The 22037-nt window shown below is 40.5% G+C and overlaps 1 protein-coding gene across 1 annotated transcript; it reads left to right on the top strand.

Annotated features, from left to right (window-relative positions):
* The first annotated feature begins 2848 nt into the window (after window positions 1-2848).
* grhprb (glyoxylate reductase/hydroxypyruvate reductase b) lies at window positions 2849-21710 on the top strand. The gene is made up of 9 exons (XM_061977014.1): window positions 2849-3104; window positions 7410-7543; window positions 7612-7684; window positions 16669-16785; window positions 16859-16947; window positions 17017-17121; window positions 17181-17316; window positions 17373-17503; window positions 21533-21710. The coding sequence occupies exons 1-9, from the start codon at window positions 2935-2937 to the stop codon at window positions 21652-21654; spliced, it is 1077 nt and encodes a 358-aa protein (XP_061832998.1). The 5' UTR covers window positions 2849-2934; the 3' UTR covers window positions 21655-21710.
* The last annotated feature ends 327 nt before the right edge of the window (window positions 21711-22037 follow it).

The following is a 22037-nucleotide window of genomic DNA, read 5'->3' as shown; positions in this document are numbered from 1 at the left end:
TGCTCAAGATGGTGAGAAATACAAGTGTGTGTGTGTGTGTGTGTGTGTGTGCGTGTGTGTGTGTGTGTTCTTGTATTTCTATGCTTCTTGAGACATGAAGAAGGAAAAGTATCTTCCATATGAGGAGGTGTGAACAAGTGATGACATAAATCATGGTCCCAATAACATTGCATCTAATAGAGAATGTCTCATTTGCACCCCTGCTGGTGACATCTATCAAAATGAGGGTGGTCCCAAAAAAGGAGGGATTTTTCTAATTGACTGTGTGTCGCTTTTAAAAGTGCTCCCCCTCTGGTCAACATATGAAATAACAAGTGTGTGCAAAAAATTTGATGTGCTCCCCCTGTGGTCAACATATGTAATAACAAGTGTGTGTAAGAAATTGAAGTGCTCCCCCTATGGTCAACATATGAAATAACAAGTGTGTGAAAAATTTTGAAGTGCTCCCCCTCTGGTCAATATATGTAATAGCAAGTGTGTGTAAAAAAAATTTAAGTGCTCCCCCTATGGTCTACATATGAAATAACAAGTGTGTGTAAAAATTTGAAGTGGTCAACATATGAAATAACAAGTGTGTGTAAGAAATTGAAATGAGCCCCCCTTGGCCAAAATTAAAATTAATACAAAAATAATAAAAATAAATATGTATATAGAGACATACTGTAATAACTTGAAGTAAATAATGAAGATTAAAAACCAATTACAAACAAAAAATTCAACAACAACAAAAATTAACTAAAAGCAGTCTTTTTCTCACAATGTGTCGACTTTTTTCTTATAAAATCGGGATCTATTTCTCACATTTTTTCTGTTTCTGTAATATAACAATATTACTTTTTAATGCAAAAGGTGTCATCTTTGTCACATAAAATGCTGACTTTTATCACAATATTGCCAATTTTTTTTGTTCTTGTAAAACAGTGACATTTTTTGAGTAAAATTATGACTTCTGTCATCATTTTGCCAAGTAAAATTTCCAATTATTATTATAATATTGCCAACATTTTAAAGTTTTCTTTTAAAACTGTGACTTTTGTCGAGTAAAATTACGACTCTTTTCATAAAATTGACAACATTTTAAGCTTTTCTTGTAAAATTGCGACTGTTATTGAGTAAAATTCCAACTTTTATCACAATATTGCTCAAGAAGGTAAGAAATACAAGAGTGTGTGTGTGTGTGTGTGTGTGTGTGTGTGTGTGTGTGTTCTTGTATTCCTACCCTTCTTGAGACACCAAGCAGGAAAAGTATCTTCCATATGAGGAGGTGTGAACAAGTGATGACATAAATCATGATCCCAATAACATTGCATCTAATAGAGAATGTCTCATTTGCACCCCTGCTGGTGACATCTATCAAAATGAGGGTGGTCCCAAAAAGGAGGGATTTATCTATTTGACTGTGTGTCGCTTTTAAAAGTGCTCCCCCTCTGGTCAACATATGAAATAACAAGTGTGTGTAAAAAAAAATTGAAGTGCTCCCCCTGTGGTCAACATATGTAATAAGTGTGTGAAAAAATTTGAAGTGCTCCCCGTCTGGTCAACATATGTAATAGCAAGTGTGTGTAAGACATTGAAATGCGCCCCCTTTGGCCAAAATTAATACCAAATTATTAAATGAATCCAAAAAAATCAAATAAATATGTATATAGCGACATAGTGTAATAACTTGAAGTAAATAATGAAGATTAAAAACCAATTAAAAAACAACTAAAAGCAGTCTTTTTCTCACAATGTGTCGACTTTTTTCTTATAAAATTGGGAACATTTTTTAATATTCTTTCTGTTTCTGTAAGATTGCAATATTTTCCTCATAAAATTATAACTTTTTTATGATGTTGGCCCTTGTGATGAGGTGGCGACTTGTCCAGGGTGTACATCGCCTTCCGCCCAATTGCAGCTGAGATAGGTTCCAGCAGCCCCCGCGACCCCAAAAGGGACAAACGGTAGAAAATGGATGGATGGATGAAAAGTTATTACTTTTTAATGCAAAATGGTGACATTTGTCATATAAAATGTTGACTTTTATCACAATATTGCCATTTTTTTTTGTTCTTGTAAAACTAACATTTTTGGGGTGAGTTTTTCCTTGCCCTTATGTGGGCTTTGTACCGAGGATGTCGTTGTGGCTTGTGCAGCCCTTTGAGACACTTGTGATTTAGGGCTATATAAATAAACATTGATTGATTGATTGATTGATTGATTGGAGTAAAATGATGACATTTGTCATCATTTTGCCTAGTAAAATTTCCGATTATTATTATATTGCCCATATTTTAAAGTTTTCTTATAAAATTGTGACTTTTGTTGAGTAAAATTATGACTCTTTTCATAAAATTGACAACATTTCAAGCTTTTCTTGTAAAATTGCGACTGTTATTGAGTCAAATTCCAACCTTTATCATAATATTGCATTCTTGTCAAATTGTGACTTGCGTTGAGTAAAATGTAAACTTTTATTATAACACCGCCAACATTCCAAGTTTTTCTTGTGAGATTGTGACCTTTTTCTTGTGAAATTCCAACTGATTTTCCACAACAAGCTTTTTTATATGTGCATAGTATGTATATATTATTAATGTTGTCAATACTAATCTTTATATATCTAGAAAGGCTGGTCCTAAAGAGGGAGGCATTTTTCTCAGGTCTCAAGAAAGTAAGAAATACAAGAGTGTGTGTGTGTGTGTGTGTGTGTGTGTATGTGTGTGTGTGTGGAATACACACTAATATTATTGCCTAATACTGAAAACATGAGCCTTCACCTTCAGACTTTACAGAGATCGTCTCCTCCCTCTGATAAAATGGGCCAATCACATGACGGCACCTCCCCTTGACCGAACCGGACGCCAACTCCTGCACACAGCAAGTACGCGACTTCAAAGTGCCCGCACCACCAGCTCTCCGATCGGTGTTTTTGTGTGTGGTTTTTTTTTGGCAATGTGGTGCAGTCGAGTGGCACTGCGTCAGCTCCAGAGGGCGACAGCCAAGACTGTCTGCAAGGCGCCGGCAGAAGGATTGGTGCACAGGGAGATGTCCAACCTGTCTCGGGTCTACGTCACCCGGCAGATCCCGCCGGACGGCCTGAGAATCCTCCGTGAATCTGGCCAGTGAGTACGGTAATATTTCAGTCGGGATACCCAACGAAAAGTTGTTTTACACTCTAAAAATTGCTGGGTTGAAAACGGCCCAATCTAGGTAGTTTTCAACCCAGCTGCTGGGTAACTTCTGGACCAAATCAATGTTGGGTGAATTTAACCCAGAAAGATGGGTTTCTTATTCAACCCAGAAAGATGGATTTCTTAACCCAGCAAGATGGCTTGCTTATTAACCCAGCAAGATAGGTTTCTTCTTCAACCCAGAAAGATAGGTTTCTTATTTATTAACCCAGAAAGACGAGTTTCTTATTCAACCCAGAAAGATGGGTTGCTTATTTAACCCTGAAAGATGGGTTGCTTATTTGACCCTGAAATAAGTTTATATATATAACCCTGAAAGATGGGTTTCTTTTTCAACCCAGAAATATGGGTTTCTTATTTAACCCAGAAAGATGGGTTTGTTATTTAACCCAGAAAGATAGGTTTCTTATTTAACCCAGAAAGATAGGTTTCTTATTTAACCCAGAAAGATGGGTTGCTTATTTGACCCAGCAAGTTGGGTTGCTTATTTAACCCAGAAAGATGAGTTTCTTACTTAATCCAGAAAGATGGCTTGCTTATTTAACCCAGAAAGATGGGTTTCTTCTTTAATCCAGCAAGATGGGTTGCTTATTTAACCCAGAAAGATTGGTTTCTTATTCAACCCAGAAAGATAGGTTTCTTATTTAACCCAGAAAGATGGGTTTCTTATTTAACCCAGAAAGATGGGTTTCTTATTTAAGCCAGCAGGATGGGTTGCTTATTTAACCCAGTAAGATGGGTTTCTTATTCAACTCAGAAATATGGGTTTCTTATTTAACCCAGCAGGATGGGTTGCTTAAGTAAGATGGGTTTCTTATTTAACCCTGAAAGATGGGTTTCTTTTTCAACCCAGAAATGTGGGTTTCTTATTTAACCCAGAAAGATGGGTTTCTTAGAAGATGGGTTTCTTATTCAACTCAGAAATATGGGTTTCTTATTTAACCCAGCAGGATGGGTTGCTTATTTTAACCCAGAAAGATGGGTTGCTTATTCAACCCAGAAAGATGGGTTGCTTATTTAACCCAGAAAGATGAGTTTCTTACTAATCCAGCAAGATGGGTTGCTTATTTAGCCCTGAAAGATGGGTTATTTATTCAACCCGAATGCTGGGTCATTTTTAACTGCAATGCTGGGTTAATTCTACCAAATAAATTGGATATTTTCATGTTTTTTGTGGTCCAAACGTCGTAATGATTTATGACCCCGACAGGAAGAACTATCCACCATTTTTCTTTGTAGACCAGATTCATTACACTGCATCCTAGCCGGCACTAGACATTAAAACAATGTTAAGAACTGGTTGCATTAGGTGCTGCTGACATTGAGCAACTCAAACCCAACGTTGAAACAACATGCTTTTTGACCATGTTTAATCAATGTTGGGTTCTGACGTTGACTTGACCGTGGAAATGTGGTTATTTCACAACCAACAACGTGGATCCAATGATTGACTTGTAGTCAAACTGTTTTGCAACTTTGTTTGGAAGTAGGGTGACCAGGTGTCCGGATTTAGGCCGGACAGTCCGGATTTTTAATGCCCTGTCCGGCGTCCGGCGCAGCTTCAAACCGGACACGTATTTGTCCTCCTTTTTGAGGCACTAGGCTTGAAGAGCAGAGTTTTTTCATCTTTGCTGGGCTGCAGCGCGATAGCCAATCAAAGACCGTAAAAAATGCCCCCAACGCAGTAACGTATCAAATGATTGGCTAAGAGCGGTGTCGGATACAAATCTGCTTATCATTGGTTAAAAAAGTAAACAAGGGTCCATGTGCTGCTGCGGCATAACATTGACAGAAAGTTAGCATCATGCCAAAACGCAAGACCTCGTTTAATTCTGAATGGATAAAAGAGCACGAATTTATAACGAAAAGCAGCCGAGACTCATTCCATGGCTTCTGCACACTTTGTCGATGTGATGTCGACGTAAGTAGTCAGGGGAAATCTGCAATTGAACGGCATGCGGGTACGGATAAACATAAAAGTAATAAACATGCGGCAGGTACCTCTTCAATGAGGACATTTTTTCATGAAGTTTCGTCGCCCCTGGATGACAAGATAACTGCTGCGGAGCTGTGCAAGGTGTACCATGCTGTAAAGCAGTGGTTCTCAAATGGTACCCTGGGGGTATGTAATGTAATGTAAGTTCATAAACTGAACATCAAATTAAGTAGGCTATTCCATTCATTACCATAAACCCAGAGTTTCCCCCATGCCATGATGGTTTGACCCTCACTAAAATGTCTTGTCAAAAAGAACTGTGAAAAGAAATGCAACAATGCAATATTCCGTGTTGACAGCTAGATTTTTTGTAGACATGTTCCATAAATATTGATGTTAAAGATTTCTTTTTTTGTGAAGAAATGTTTAGAATTAAGTTCCTGAATCCAGATGGATCTCTATTACAATCCCCAAAGAGGGCACTTTAAGTTGATGATTACTTCTATGTGTAGAAATCTTTATTTATAATTGAATCACTTGTTTATTTTTCAACAAGTTTTTAGTTATTTTACATATTTTTTTCCAAATAGTTTAAGAAAGACCACTACAAATGAGCAATATTTTGCACTGTTATACAATTTAATAAATCAGAAACTGATGACATAGTGCTGTATTTTACTTCTTTATCTCTTTTTTTCAACCAAAAATGCTTTGCTCTGATTAGGGGGCACTTGAATTAAAAAAATGTTCACAGGGGGTACATCACTGAAAAAAGGTTGAGAACCACTGCTGTAAAGCATCACCAGTCCTACAGAAGTTTAGACTGCGGCATGAAAGTGGACCGGGAGATTTTCAGTGACTATCCCACAGCTAAAGGGATGGCCTGTGGCCGAACAAAAGCCAAGGCATTGTGCGAGAACGTCATCGCTCACTATTCGGTACAGGAACATACCGACTACATAAAAGAAAACAACCTACCCTTTTCCGTAGCAACCGACGCCTCAAATAAAGGAACAAACAAGTGTTTTCCCATTGTGGTAAGGTATTTTCACTTTGATGAAGGCATCCAACATGTCCTGTTGGATTTTTATAGTGACAGCAACGAAACGTCAGAAGCCATAACAAACCAGCTGCTGGCAAAACTTGAGATGTCTGGCTTAGAGGTGAAAAACATGTCTGCATATGCAGCAGACAATGCCAGTGTCAATTGTGGCAAACATAACAGTGTATCAGAAGCTGAAACTGAGCCAAAAAGATGTGCTCCCTGCAAACTGTTTGGCCCATATTCTGCATAATGCAACCAGATATGCAGCAAGCAGCCTTGATGTTGATGTGGAAAAATTTTTGTGGCATTTTTTTTAAATTATATATGTTAACTACATTTAAGTCCACACATGTTATGCTTTGTGGCACTCTGCACTTGAAAAGATTCATCTCAGTGGTCACTTTTTGAACACCACAATGTATTGAATAAATACAAATACTGTTAACAAACACTTGACTTTAATATTTTTTCCTATTCAGCCACACAAACATCATCTTTAAACCACTCAAAATTGTACTATAAATAAGAGTATACCAGAGTCCTATGTACACCATAGTAATTTATTGATATGTCGCATAATGTCCTCCTTTTTGGTGTCATGGAAATGGTCACCCTATTTGGAAGTCAGGTTTCATAAACATGTATGTATGGTAAGATTGTTTATTTAAACAACCGTAAGACTAATATTATGAGTAAATTTGAAAGTGAACAACTTTGAAATGCTTTCAATAATAGTTACAATTTATTGTGAAGTCTGTTCAACATGATTTACATTGATAAATATGGTAAAAATACTTCATTGATTTGCCATTGTGGTCATCTTAATGACTCAACCAAGGACTTCCCTATTCCACACACCATCCTCACTCATGGTTTCAACTTGTGGTTCTTCTTAAAGATTTATTTAAGATTGTTTCTCCTTAAGACCTAGTTTGATTGCAATGAAATGCTCCAAACAAGCAAGTAATAAATCTGTCGCAAGGGAATAACAATAAATTCATCCCCGTGTAGCTGCAATGCACTCTGGGAAAAAGACTCCTCTCGATGGAGGTCAAACTCCACCCACTTCCGGTTTAGGCCACACCCAATGGCCTGAACAAATGGCGCGCTGGGTTACTGGTTGAGTCAGAAAAATAACCCAACTCCTTAGAAATCCATCCATTTTCTACCGCTTGTCCCTTAAGGGGTCGCGGGGGTGCTGGAGCCTATCCCAGCTGCACAAATATGACCCAAGAAACAAACACATCTCTTTCAGAGTGCAGTTTGACCTGTGGGACTCTGACGACGTCCCGGTACCCAGGAAGGAGTTGCTCCAGAAGGTGAAAGGTGTGGACGCCCTGCTCTGCGTGCTGACCGAGAAGATCGACGCGGAACTGCTGGACGCCGCAGGTTGGAGGCCCGGGCTCTTGTCCGGTACGCCTAAACCACCTGACGTGTGCTGACGTGTCCTCCTGCAGGTCCCAACCTGAAGGTCCTCAGCACTATGTCTGTGGGCTTCGACCACCTGACTCTGGACCAGCTGAAGAAAAGGTGAAGTTATGGATGTTACGTTTGATAAGCTTTGGTGGTTCTATGCAGTCCGCTGGGTCTAAGGTTAGGGAAAACATGAAACATTATCAAGGAAATTTGGCAGCCAACAAAATGTGGAGAAAAAAAATTAACATTTTCCTTGAAGATAAAAAAAAAGTGCTGAATATTTTTTTTTTTTAATAAATAACATAATTAAAGTTAATTAAATATTTAATATAATAACATGTAAATATAATCTAAAACAGGGACACAAATAATTAAAAAAAAAAAAATAACAGGGGTGTCCAAATTTTTTGACTGGGGGGCCGCATTAGGCAAAAAAAAAAATTGGTAGAAGGCCGAAAGCATGTAAAGTAAATTTTATATATATACTGTGTATATATATATGTATATATATATATATATATATATATATATATATATATATATATATATATATATATATATATACATACATACACACACACAACTATATATATGTATACATCCATCCATCCATCCATCCATCTTCTTCCGCTTATCCGAGGTCGGGTCGCGGGGGCAGCAGCCTAAGCAGGGAAGCCCAGACTTTCCTCTCCCCAGCCACTTCGTCCAGCTCCTCCCGGGGGATCCCGAGGCGTTCCCAGGCCAGCCGGGAGACATAGTCTTCCCAACGTGTCCTGGGTCTTCCCCGTGGCCTCCTACCGGTCGGACGTGCCCGAAACACCTCCCGAGGGAGGCGTTCGGGTGGCATCCTGACCAGATGCCCGAACCACCTCATCTGGCTCCTCTCGATATGGAGGAGCAGCGGCTTTACTTTGAGCTCCCCCCGGATGACAGAGCTTCTCACCCTATCTCTAAGGGAGAGCCCCGCCACCCGGCGGAGGAAACTAATTTCGGCCGCTTGTACCCGTGATCTTGTCCTTTCGGTCATGACCCAAAGCTCATGACCATAGGTGAGGATGGGAACGTAGATCGACCGGTAAATCGAGAGCTTTGCCTTCTGGCTCAGCTCCTTCTTCACCACAACGGATCGATACAGCGTCCGCATTACTGAAGATGCCGCACCGATCCGCCTGTCGATCTCACGATCCACTCTTCCCTCACTCGTGAACAAGACTCCGAGGTACTTGAACTCCTCCACTTGGGGCAAGATCTCCTCCCCAACCCGGAGATGGCACTCCACCCTTTTCCGGGCGAGAATCATGGACTCGGATTTGGAGGTGCTGATTCCCATCCCAGTCGCTTCACACTCGGCTGCGAACCGATCCAGTGAGAGCTGAAGATCTTGGCCAGATGAAGCCATCAGGACCACATCATCTGCAAAAAGCAGAGACCTAATCCTGCAGCCACCAAACCAGATACCCTCAACGCCCTGACTGCGCCTAGAAATTCTGTCCATAAAGGTTATGAACAGAATCGGTGACAAAGGGCAGCCCTGGCGGAGTCCAACCCTCACTGGAAACGTGTCCGACTTACTGCCGGCAATGCGGACCAAGCTCTGACACCGATTATACAGGGAGCGAACCGCCACAATAAGACTGGACTTCCCGGGGTACACGGTCGAATGCCTTCTCCAAGTCCACAAAGCACATGTAGACTGGTTGGGCGAACTCCCATGCACCCTCAAGGACCCTGCCGAGAGTATAGAGCTGGTCCACAGTTCCACGACCAGGACGAAAACCACACTGTTCCTCCTGAATCCGAGGTTCGACTATCCGGCGTAGCCTCCTCTCCAGTACACCTGAATAGACCTTACCGGGAAGGCTGAGGAGTGTGATCCCACGATAGTTGGAACACACCCTCCGGTTCCCCTTCTTAAAGAGAGGAACCACCACCCCGGTCTGCCAATCCAGAGGTACCGCCCCCGATGTCCACGCGATGTTGCAGAGTCTTGTCAACCAAGACAGCCCCACAACATCCAGAGCCTTAAGGAACTCCGGGCGGATCTCATCCACCCCCGGGGCCTTGCCACCGAGGAGCTTTTTAACTACCTCGGCAACCTCAGCCCCAGAAATAGGAGAGCCCACCACAGATTCCCCAGGCCCTGCTTCCTCATAGGAAGACGTGCTGGTAGGATTGAGGAGGTCTTCGAAGTATTCTCTCCACCGATCCACAACATCCGCAGTCGAGGTCAACAGAGCACCATCCCCACCATACACGGTGTTGACACTGCACTGCTTCCCCTTCCTGAGGCGGCGGATGGTGGTCCAGAATTGCTTCGAAGCCGTCCGGAAGTCTTTTTCCATGGCCTCACCGAACTCCTCCCATGTCCGAGTTTTTGCCTCCGCGACCGCTGAAGCCGCACACCGCTTGGCCTGTCGGTACCTGTCTGCTGCGTCAGGAGTCCCATGAGCCAAAAGAACCCGATAGGACTCCTTCTTCAGCTTGACGGCATCCCTCACCGCCGGTGTCCACCAACGGGTTCTAGGATTACCGCCACGACAGGCACCAACTACCTTGCGGCCACAGCTCCAATCGGCTGCCTCGACAACAGAGGTACGGAACATCGTCCACTCGGACTCAATGTCCAGCGCCTCCCTCGGGACATGTTCAAAGTTCTTCCGGAGGTGGGAATTGAAACTCTCTCTGACAGGAGACTCTGCCAGGCGTTCCCAGCAAACCCTCACAATGCGTTTGGGCCTGCCAGGTCTGTCCGGCATCCACCCCCACCATCGCAGCCAACTCACCACCAGGTGGTGATCGGTAGAAAGCTCCGCCCCTCTCTTCACCCGGGTGTCCAAAACATGAGACCGCAAATCCGATGACACAACTACAAAGTCGATCATGGAACTGCGGCCTAGGGTGTCCTGGTGCCAAGTGCACATATGGACACCCTTATGTTTGAACATGGTGTTTGTTATTGACAATCCGTGACGAGCACAAAAGTCCAATAACAAAACACCACTCGGGTTCAGATCCGGGCGGCCATTCTTCCCAATCACGCCTCTCCAGGTTTCACTGTCGTTGCCAACATGAGCGTTGAAGTCCCCCAGTAGAACGAGGGAATCACCCGGGGGAGCACTCTCCAGTACTCCCTCGAGTGAATCCAAAAAGGGTGGGTAATCTGAACTGCCGTTGGGCGCGTAAGCGCAAACAACAGTCAGGACCCGTCCCCCCACCCGAAGGCAGAGGGAAGCTACCCTCTCGTCCACCGTGTTGAACTCCAACGTGCAGGCTTTGAGCCGAGGGGAAACAAGAATTGCCACCCCAGCCCGTCGCCTCTCATTGCCGGCAACGCCAGAGTGGAAGAGAGTCCAGCCCCTGTCAAGAGAACTGGTTCCAGAGCCCTTGCTGTGCGTCGAAGTGAGTCCGACAATATCTAGCCGGAACTTCTCCACCTCACGCACTAGCTCAGGCTCCTTCCCCCCCAGCGAGGTGACGTTCCACGTCCCAAGAGCTAGCTTATGTAGCCGAGGATCGGACCGCCAAGTGCCCTGCCCTCGGCTGCCCCCAGCTCACATTGCACCCGACCTCTATGGCCCCTGCTATGGGTGGTGAGCCCATTGGAGGGGGGACCCACGTTGCCTCTTCGGGCTGTGCCCGGCCGGGCCCCATGGGGACAGGCCCGGCCACCAGGCGCTCGCCATCGTGCCACACCTCCGGGCCTGGCTCCAGAGGAGGGCCCCGGTGACCCGCGTCCGGGCGAGGGAAATCTGGGTTCCTTGTTCGTGTTCTTCATAGAGGTCTTCGAGCTGCTCTTTGTCTGATCCCTCACCTAGGACCAGTTTGCCTTGGGAGACCCTACCAGGGGGCATAGAAGCCCCCGGACAACATAGCTCCTAGGATCATTGGGACACGCAAACTCCTCTACCACGTTAAGGTGGCAGCTCAGAGAGGAGTATATGTATACATATATATATATATATATATATATATATATATATTAAAAAATATATATATATATACATATATATTAAAGTTAAAGTACCAATGATTGTCACACACACACTAGGTGTGGTGAAATTTGTCCTCTGCATTTGACCCATCCCCTTGTTCAACCCGTGGGAGGTGAGAGGAGCAGTGGGCAGCAGCGGTGCCGCGCCCGGGAATCATTTTTGGTGATTCAACCCCCAATTCCAACCCTTGATGCTGAGTGCCAAGCAGGGAGGTAATGGCTCCCATTTTTTTTTATAGTCTATACATATATATGTGTATATATATACATATATATGTGTATATATACATATATATGTATACATACATACATACATATACAAACCCTGTTTCCATATGAATTGGGAAATTGTGTTAGATGTAAATATAAACAGAATACAATGATTTGCAAATCATTTTCAACCCATATTCAGTTGAATATGCTACAAAGACAACATATCTGATGTTCAAACTGATAAACATTTTTTTTTTGCAAATAATAATTAACTTTAGAATTTGATGCCAGCAACACGTGACAAAGAAGTTGGGAAAGGTGGCAATAAATACTGATAAAGTTGAGGAATGCTCATCAAACACTTATTTGGAACATCCCACAGGTGTGCAGGCTAATTGGGAACAGGTGGGTGCCATGATTGGGTATAAAAACAGCTTCCCAAATAATGCTCAGTCTTTCACAAGAAAGGATGGGGCGAGGTACACCCCTTTGTCCACAACTGCGTGAGCAAATAGTCAAACAGTTTAAGAACAACGTTTGTCAAAGTGCAATTGCAAGGAATTTAGGGATTTCAACATCTACGGTCCATAACATCATCAAAAGGTTCAGAGCATCTGGAGAAATCACTGCACGTAAGCGGCATGGCCGGAAACCAACATTGAATGGCCGTGACCTTCAATCCCTCAGACGGCACTGTATCAAAAAGCGACATCAATCTCTAAAGGATATCACCACATGGGCTCAGGAACACTTCAGAAAACCACTGTCACTAAATACAGTTGGTCGCTACATCTGTAAGTGCAAGTTGAAGCTCTACTATGCAAAGCGAAAGCCATTTATCAACAACATCCAGAAACGCTGCCGGCTTCTCTGGGCCCGAGACTATCTAAGATGGACTGATGCAAAGTGGAAAAGTGTTCTGTGGTCTGACGAGTCCACATTTCAAATTGTTTTTGGAAATATTCGACATCGTGTCATCCGGACCAAAGGGGAAGCGAACCATCCAGACTGTTATCGACGCAAAGTCGAAAAGCCAGCATGTGTGATGGTATGGGGGTGCATTAGTGCCCAAGACATGGGTAACTTACACATCTGTGAAGGCACCATTAATGCTGAAAGGTACATACAGGTTTTGGAACAACATATGCTGCCATCTAAGCGCCGTCTTTTTCATGGACGCCCCTGCTTATTTCAGCAAGACAATGCCAAGCCACATTCAGCACGTTACAACAGCATTGCTTCGTAAAAAAAAGAGTGCAGGTACTTTATTGCTCCGCCTGCAGTCCAGACCTGTCTCCCATCGAAAATGTGTGGCGCATTATGAAGCGTGAAATACGACAGCGGAGACCCCGGACTGTTGAATGACTGAAGCTCTGCATAAAACAAGAATGGGAAAGAATTCCACTTTCAAAGCTTCAACAATTAGTTTCCTGAGTTACCAATCGTTTATTGAGTGTTGTTAAAAGAAAAGGTGATGTAACACAGTGGTGAACATGCCCTTTCCCAACTACTTTTGCACGTGTTGCAGCCATGAAATACTAAGTTAATTATTATTTGCAAAAAAAATAAGGTTTATGAGTTTGAACATCAAATATCTTGTCTTTGTAGTGTATTCAATTGAATATGGGTTGAAAAGGATTTGCAAATCATTGTATTCCGTTTATATTTACATCTAACACAATTTCCCCAACTCATATGGAAACATGGTTTGTATATATATATATATATATACACATATCACATATATATATATATATATATATATATATATATATATATATATATATATATATATATATGTATGTGTGCCTATACTGTATATATATATATATATATATATATATATATCTGCATGTGTATATTTGTATACGTGTGTATATATATATACAGTGTTGGGACTGTATATATAGTTTCGGCGGTAACTAGTAATCTAACGCGTTATTTTTTTATATTCAGTAACTCAGTTACCGTTACTACATGATGCGTTACTGCGTTATTTTACGTTACTTTTTATGTAGTATAAAGTGTGTTTTATCGGAGCGCTGCTGTGTCATCGTTCTGATTCTTCTTGTGTCACAAGCCGGAGAAGAGAGAGAGACATGCGCTCTGTGTGGGTGTGTCTGAGTGTGAGTGTGGGGAGCGAGGGGGGGGGGGGGGGGCGGGCGTGTCTGATCACAATGAGATGTAAGCAGGGGATCATGTGTACATTCCTGCAACTTCCTGTTTGTAAAAAATATATTTTTATTAGTATTTATTTAATATACTAACAGCATTTAATGATTAATATTTATAAATTAAGATTCCTAATAAATGACACTAGAATAAGCACACATTTGATTGGTAAATCATAGTGTAACGACCTGGAATGACACTTTATGTGTGGTGTTGGAGTTGTCCGACTTTTTGTGTGGCTGTAAACGCATCACTGGCTAAGTGCCATATGTGCAAGTGTTGGCGCACGTGAGAGAGCGAGCGGCTGCTGTTGATATAACAAAGTTGCTTTTGGTCTGGTTTGTACTGCAGAAAATGACCAGTTTTGCTAGATATCATTTTTTTTACTAATGTTTTGGTGATGTGTTTATGGCCGACAGTAAAGAGTTTTGCTCAGTAAAGTGATGGATGGAATTAATGTCCTCAAAGCGTCTCGACAGACGTTACAATATTTGAACAATGATGACGAAAACGGTTTTCTCTGTCGTGTCCGTGTCGTGTCGAAAATTGTTATGCGCTTATTTTTTTATTTGATTTTGTGCATGGCATAGATTTGCCGTGCGCAGAGGACGCTTGAGCAGTGCGCAATTGCACATGCGCGCTCCTGAGAGGGAACGTTGCTGTCAATTCTCTTATATACTCTTTCATTCTAGACTTCTAGAGTGTTTGATTATCACATCACTCTAAATGTATAGACTATAAAGTTCACAAACATAAAGAGGTATCCTAGTGGGCCAGGCCAATCTTTCCTTATCTCTAAACTAAAACTGGGGAAATGTGTAGTGTTCTGGGTTTCAGACATGATTTTGTATAAGAATTACTTGAGGAAGAAAATGCCTGGTTAGACTTTGTGTATGTAGTGTGTGCCTTTCTTGGTTTACATCTATGCTGTTATTATGCTGTTTGTTACTTATGTATGTTATGTTGCAGCTATTTAAAATAGCTTTGTCAATTTGTTCTGGCCAGAAACAAATTGGCCTTTGTAACATATCTTTGTCTTTGTGTGTTGTATGTAGACCACATTGCTTAGCAGAGTTCAGTGATACAAATGTATGTCAAGTTGATCAACAGATTGTATTATTCTCCAGTGCAATAACAGTACTGAAATGAAGGCTAAAAGGGCATTAATTGGAGCTTTAAAAAAAGAAAGAAAAAAGAAGTAACTAAATAGTTACTTTTCACAGTAACGCATTACTTTTTGGTGTAAGTAACTGAGTTACTTTTGAAATGAAGTAACTAGTAACTGTAACTAGTTACTGCTTTTCAGTAACTAACCCAACACTGTATATATATATATATATATATATATATATATATATATATATATATATATATACACATATATATATGCATGTGTATATATGTATACATATATATACTGTATATATGTATACGTATATACATTATATGTATGTTTATTTCCATATATACGTATGTATATATATATACGTATAAATGTATGCATGTATATATATATATATACACATGTATATATGTATACGTATATACATTATATGTATATATGTATGTATGTATATTTCCATATATACGTATGTATATATACGTATGTATATATATACACACATATGTATATAAATATGTAAACGTGTATATATGTATACGTATATATATACATATATACGTGTACATATATGTATACGTATATACATATGTATGTTTATTTACATATATGCATATGTATATATATACGTATACATGTATGCATGTATATATATATACACATGTATATATGTATACGTATATACATTATATGTATATATATATGTATGTATATTTCCATATATACGTATGTATATATACGTATGTATATATATACACACATGTATATAAATATGTACACGTGTATATATGTATACGTATATATATACATATATACGTGTACATATATGTATACGTATATACATTATATGTATGTATATTTACATATATGCGTATGTATATACTGTATATATATATATATATACGTATACATGTATATATATATATACACACGTGTATATATGTATACGTATATACATTATATGTATATGTACGTATGTATATACATACGTATATATACACACACACACGTATATATATATATACATGTATGTGTATACGTATATACATTATATGTATTAATAATTACATGTATATGTATGTATATATATGTATATATGCAAATATACATACATACATACATACACATACATATAATGTATATATATATATACACTGTGTGTGTATATATATATATATTATATATACACATACATACATACATATATATATATATATATATATACATATAATGTATATATATATATATATATATATATACACTGTGTGTGTGTATATATATATATATATATACACATACATACATATATATATATATATATATATTCCTCGCGCACTAATTGAAAGAGTAGGCAGTTGTCATCGATGAAAAAATGCATTTTTAGTCAATATGATTTGCCTGAGCGGCTAGGAGACATATTTAAAAAAATAAAATAAAAAATACAACTTGGGACTATATGCGGCCCACGGGCCATAGTTTGGGGGCCCCTGATTTAGAATGTAAAAATAGTAGAGCAGCATCTTTCTGATTTGGCTCATTTCTCCACTTCTGGATTAATGGAGCCAACATCCAAGTTGTTTAATGCCGCTGTCGTCCAATCAGAGGAGTCCGCGTGGGTTACACACCTGACGTCCTGACGGATGCAGTGGCTGAACTGACCGTGGCTCTGCTGCTCGCCACCTCCAGGAGGCTCATCGAGGCGGTGCACGAAGCCAAGACGTAACGCCAACACGCCTCTCCCTTAAAGCGGCCTTTGGTGAGATTATGTCTCTTCTGCCCCGCATGGCGCCAGCGGAGGATGGGGCACCTGGAGGACTCTCTGGCTGTGTGGACACGAGCTGGCCGGCAGCACCGTGGGGATCCTGGGCTTGGGGAGGATCGGTGAGCAAACGCCTCCGCACGTTCTCGCCTGTGGGATCCCGGCGCCCGTTTGACATGTGTCATGTTAAGGCGTGGCCATCGCTGAGCGCCTGGCGCCTTTCAAAGTGGAAAAGTTCCTCTACTCAGACGTGGCCCCCAGGCCTGACCTCGCTGCTGGCATCGCTGCAGAGCACGGTAAGAACCGGAAGGTGTTTGGCCTTCCCGGAGGAAACTCAGCCCTCTCCCGGCTTTAGTGTCTTTTGATGAGCTGGCCCGGCGGTCCGATTTCTTGTTGGTGTGCTGCGCCTTGACGCCCGAGACACAAATGATCTGCAACCAGGAGCTTTTCTCCAAGATGAAGAGCACCTCCATCTTCATCAACACCAGCAGGTGAAGGCCAGTAATAAACGCCCAGATGCTGCCGCTTACACCTGTCACGGTTGCAGAGGCGGCGTGGTGAACCAGGACCACCTGTATGAGGCGCTCTCCACCCATCAGATTGCGGGGGCGGGTCTCGACGTGACCGTCCCCGAGCCCCTGCCCACTGACCACCCGCTGTTCACCCTCAAAAACTGTGGTGAGATTCTTATGCAAAACATACACAGCTGCTCAATAAATCTACACATGGCAGCCTAGGAGACAGTTATGTACTAGTTTCAACCGTAGTGCATTCACAGACCCTCGATTAAAGTCAGAAACAAAGGCGTCACTCGTTTTTAAAAACAGGGGAGATGCAGAAATATAATCTATCAATCTAAATAATAAATCAAACTGTGGAAGAATAGAAAAAAGTTATGTACAAGTTTCCTAACTGCATAACTGTGGTGCATTCACAGACCCTCGATTAAAGTCAGAAACAGAGGCGTCACTAGTTTTTAAAAACAGGAGAGATGCACAAATATAATCAATCTAAATAATAAATCAAACTGTGGACTAATAGGAGAAATGTATGTACAAGTTGCACTTTTGCATCTCATTGCACATACAAATGGTGCATTCAGAGACCCTCGATTAAAATCAGAAACAGAGGCGTCACTAGTTTTTAAAAACAAGAGGGATGCGCAAATAGAGTAAATCAAACTGTGGAAGAATAGGAAAAAGATAGTTTCACATTTGCATCTTATTGTCCATAACTGTGGTGCATTTACATACCCTCGATTAAAGTCAGAAACAGAGGCGTCACTCATTTTTAAAAACAGTTGGAGATGCAGAAATATAATAAATCTATATAATAAATTCAACTGTGGAAGAATACAAAAACGTTATGTACAAGTTTCACTTTTGCATCTCATTGCCCATAATAAAGGTGCATTCAAAGACCCTTGATTAAAGTTAGAAACAGAGACATCACTGGTTTTTAAAGACAAGAGGGATGCACAAATATAATCAATCCAAATAATAAATCAAACTGTGGAAGAATAGGAGAAATGTATGTACAAGTTGCACTTTTGCATCTCATTGCACATACAAATGGTGCATTCAAAGACCCTCGATTGAAGTCAGAAACAGAGGTGTCACTAGTTTTTTTTAAAACGAGGAATGAAAAAATATAGCAAATGAACCTGTGGAAGAATAGGAAAAAGAGTTTCACTTTTGCATCTCATTGCACATAATTGTGGTGCATTCACAGACCCTCGATTAAAGTCAGAAACAGAGGTGTCACTCGTTTTTAAAAACAGGGTGATGCAGAAATATAATAAATCCAAATAATAAATCAAATCGTGGAAGAATAGGAAAAGGTTATGTACAAGTTTCCTAACTGCATAACTGTGGTGCATTCACAGACCCTCGATTAAAGTCAGAAACAGAGGCGTCTGTAGTTTTTAAAAACGGAGGAGATGCAGAAATTTAATCAATCTAAATAATAAACCAAACTGTGTAAGAATAGGAGAAAGTTATGTACAAGTTTCCCTTTTGCATCGCATTGCCCATAATAATGGTGCATTCAACGACCCTTGAATAAAGTTAGAAACAGAGACGTCACAAGTTTTAAAAAACAGGGTAGATGCAGAAATACAATACAGCTAAACAATACATTTAACTGTGGAAGAAAAGGAAAAAGTTATGTCCAGAATTCACTTTTGCATCTCATTGCCTATGTTAATGGTGCATTCAAAGACCCTTGATTAAAGTTAGAAATAGAGGCGTCACTAGTTTTTAAAAACAAGAGGAATGCAAAAATATAGCAAATCAACCTGTGGAAGAAAAGGAAAAAGACCCTCGATTAAAGTCAGAAACAGAGGCGTCTCTATTTTTTTTTAAACGGGAGTTACAGAAATATATTACATCTAAATAATAAATCAAATTGCGGAAGAATAGGAGACAGTTATGTACAAGTTTCACTTTTGCATCTCAATACACATAACTGTGGTGCATTCACAGACCCTCGATTAAAATTAGAAACAGAGGCGTCACTAACTTTTTAAAACAGGAGGGACGCACAAATATAGTAAATCAAACTGTGGAAGAATAGGAAAAAGTTAGTTTCACGTCAGCATCTCATTGCACCTTACTGTGGTGTGTTCAAAGACCCTTGGTTAAAGTTAGACACAGAAGCGTCGTTATGTCTTAAAAACTGGGGAGGATTCACAAATACAGTGAACCTAAAAAATAAATCTCTGTGGCAGCGTAGGAGAAGGTTGACAAGTTTAATTTTTGCATCTCATTGCACATACCTGTGGTGCGTTCAAAAACCCTTGATTAAAGTTAGACGCGTCATTATTTTTTTTTTAAAGTAAGATTCACAAATACAGTAAACCTAAGAAATAAATATCTGTGGCAGCGTAAGAGAAAGTTGACACGTTTCACTTTTACATCTCATTGCACATAACTGTGGTGTGTTCAAAGACCCTTTATTAACGTTAGACACAGAAGCGTCTCTATTTTTTTAAAACAGGGGGGAGATTCACAAATACAGTAAACCTAAAAAATAAATCTCTGTGGCAGCGCAGGAGAAAGTTGCTAAGTTTCACTTTAGCATCTCATTGCACATAACTGTGGTGCGTTCAAAGGCCATTGATTAAAGTTAGAAACAGAGGCGTCAGTAGTTTTTAAAAACGGGGAGAACTCTAAATTAAAAATGTATCTGTGGCAGCATAAAAGTAAGTGATGTACAAGTTTCACTTTAGCATCTCAATGCATGTAACTGTGGTGCATTCAAAGACCCTTGATTAAAGTTAGACACAGAGGCGTCACTAGTTTAAAAACAGAAGAGATGTACAAAAATAGTAAATCAAACTGTGGAAGAATGGGAAAAAATTAGTTTCACTTTAGCATCTCATTGCACATAATTGTGGTGCATTCACAGACCCTTGATTAAAGTCAGAAACAGAGGTGTCACTAGTTTTTAAAAACAGGAGGGACGCACAAATATAGAAAATCTAACTGTGGAAGAATAGGAAAAATTTAGTTTCACTTTAGCATCTCATTGCACATAATTGTGGTGCATTCACAGACCCTTGATTAAAGTTAGACACAGAGGCGTCTTTATTTTCAAAAACGGGGGAAGATTCCGAAATACAGTAAACCTAAAAAAATTAATCTATCTGTGGTAGCGTAGGAGAAAGTTGACACGTTTCACTTTTGCATCTCATTGCACATGGTGCGTTCAAAGATCCTTGATTAAAGTTAGACACAGAGGTGTCACTATTTTTTTAAAATGGGGTAGAAAGTTGACAAGTTGCCTCTCATTACACATGGTGCGTTCAAAGACCCTTGATTAAAGTTAGACACAGAGGTGTCACTATTTTTTAAAAACGGGGGAGATTCAGAAATACAGTAAACCTAAAAAATAAATCTATCTGTGGCAGCATAGCAGAACATTGACAAGTTGCATCTCATTGCACATGGTGCGTTCAAAGACCCTTGATTAAAGTTAGACACAGAGGTGTCATTATTTTCAAAAACGGGGGAAGATTCACAAATACATAAAACCTCAAAAATAAATATCTGTGGCTGGGTAGGAGAAAATTTACAAGTTTCACTTTTCCATCTCATTGCACATGGTGCGTTCAAAGACCTTTGATTAAAGTTAGACACAGAGACGTCACTATTTTTTTTTAAACGGGAGGGATTCACAAATACAGTAAACCTAAAAATTCAATCTGTTTCAGCGTAGGAGAAAGTTGACAAGTTGCATCTCATTGCACATGGTGCGTTCAAAGACCCTTGATTAAAGTTAGACGGGAGAGATTTACAAAGACAGTAAACCTAAAAAATAAATCCATCTGTGGCAGCGTAGGAGAAAGTTGACAAGTTGCATCTCATTGCACATGGTGCGTTCAAAGACCCTTGATTAAAGTTAGACACAGAGGCGTCACTATTTTTTTTTAAACGGGAGAGATTCACAAATACAGTAAACCTAAAAACTAAATCTATCTGTGGCAGCGTAGGAGAAAGTTGACAAGTTGCATCTCATTGCACATGGTGCGTTCAAAGACCCTTGATTAAAGTTAGACACAGAGACGTCACTATTTTTAAAAAAAGGGAGGGATTCACAAATACAGTAAACCTAAAAACTAAATCTATCTGTGTCAGCGTAGGAGAAAGTTGACAAGTTGCATCTCATTGCACATGGTGCGTTCAAAGACACTTGCTCCTCCCACAGTGATCCTGCCCCACATCGCCAGTGCCTCCTACACCACCCGTAACGCCATGTCCAGCCTGGCAGCCAACAACCTCCTGCTCGGCCTCCGTGGCGAGCCCATGATCAAAGAGCTCAAACTGTGAGGCGCAACTGTATCAGCAGCTGATATTTCATTAAAAAAAAAAATGACAAAAGACAATTTTTCTGGTGTTTTTAATTCAGTCGGTGCAACAACTGAAGAAAGTCCTTGGTCTCGTGGCTACACTATGTTAGCAAAACAGAATTAGAAGCGAAAAGACATAAGGCAGCAACTTGAATAATCAACGTAGGCATTTCTTTGGCGAGAAGTGCATCTTTTGTTCAGACTGTTTGTTATGAAACCATCCTTTCAACAGGAAGTGGACAGCACCAACACGTCTGATTGGTGGGTGGTGAGCGAGTGGAAGCGTCACGTCGTAATGTCAACTGCATTTGTACAAGTTCTCTTCTCCCAAGAATTTAGGAGGAATTGTACAATTAATTTAGT

This window comes from Nerophis lumbriciformis, linkage group LG16, assembly GCF_033978685.3.
Source record: "Nerophis lumbriciformis linkage group LG16, RoL_Nlum_v2.1, whole genome shotgun sequence".
NCBI classification, from domain to species: domain Eukaryota; kingdom Metazoa; phylum Chordata; class Actinopteri; order Syngnathiformes; family Syngnathidae; genus Nerophis; species Nerophis lumbriciformis.
The sequence above is the reverse complement of the archived record's forward strand: the minus strand, read 5'-3'. Positions and strand labels throughout refer to the sequence as shown.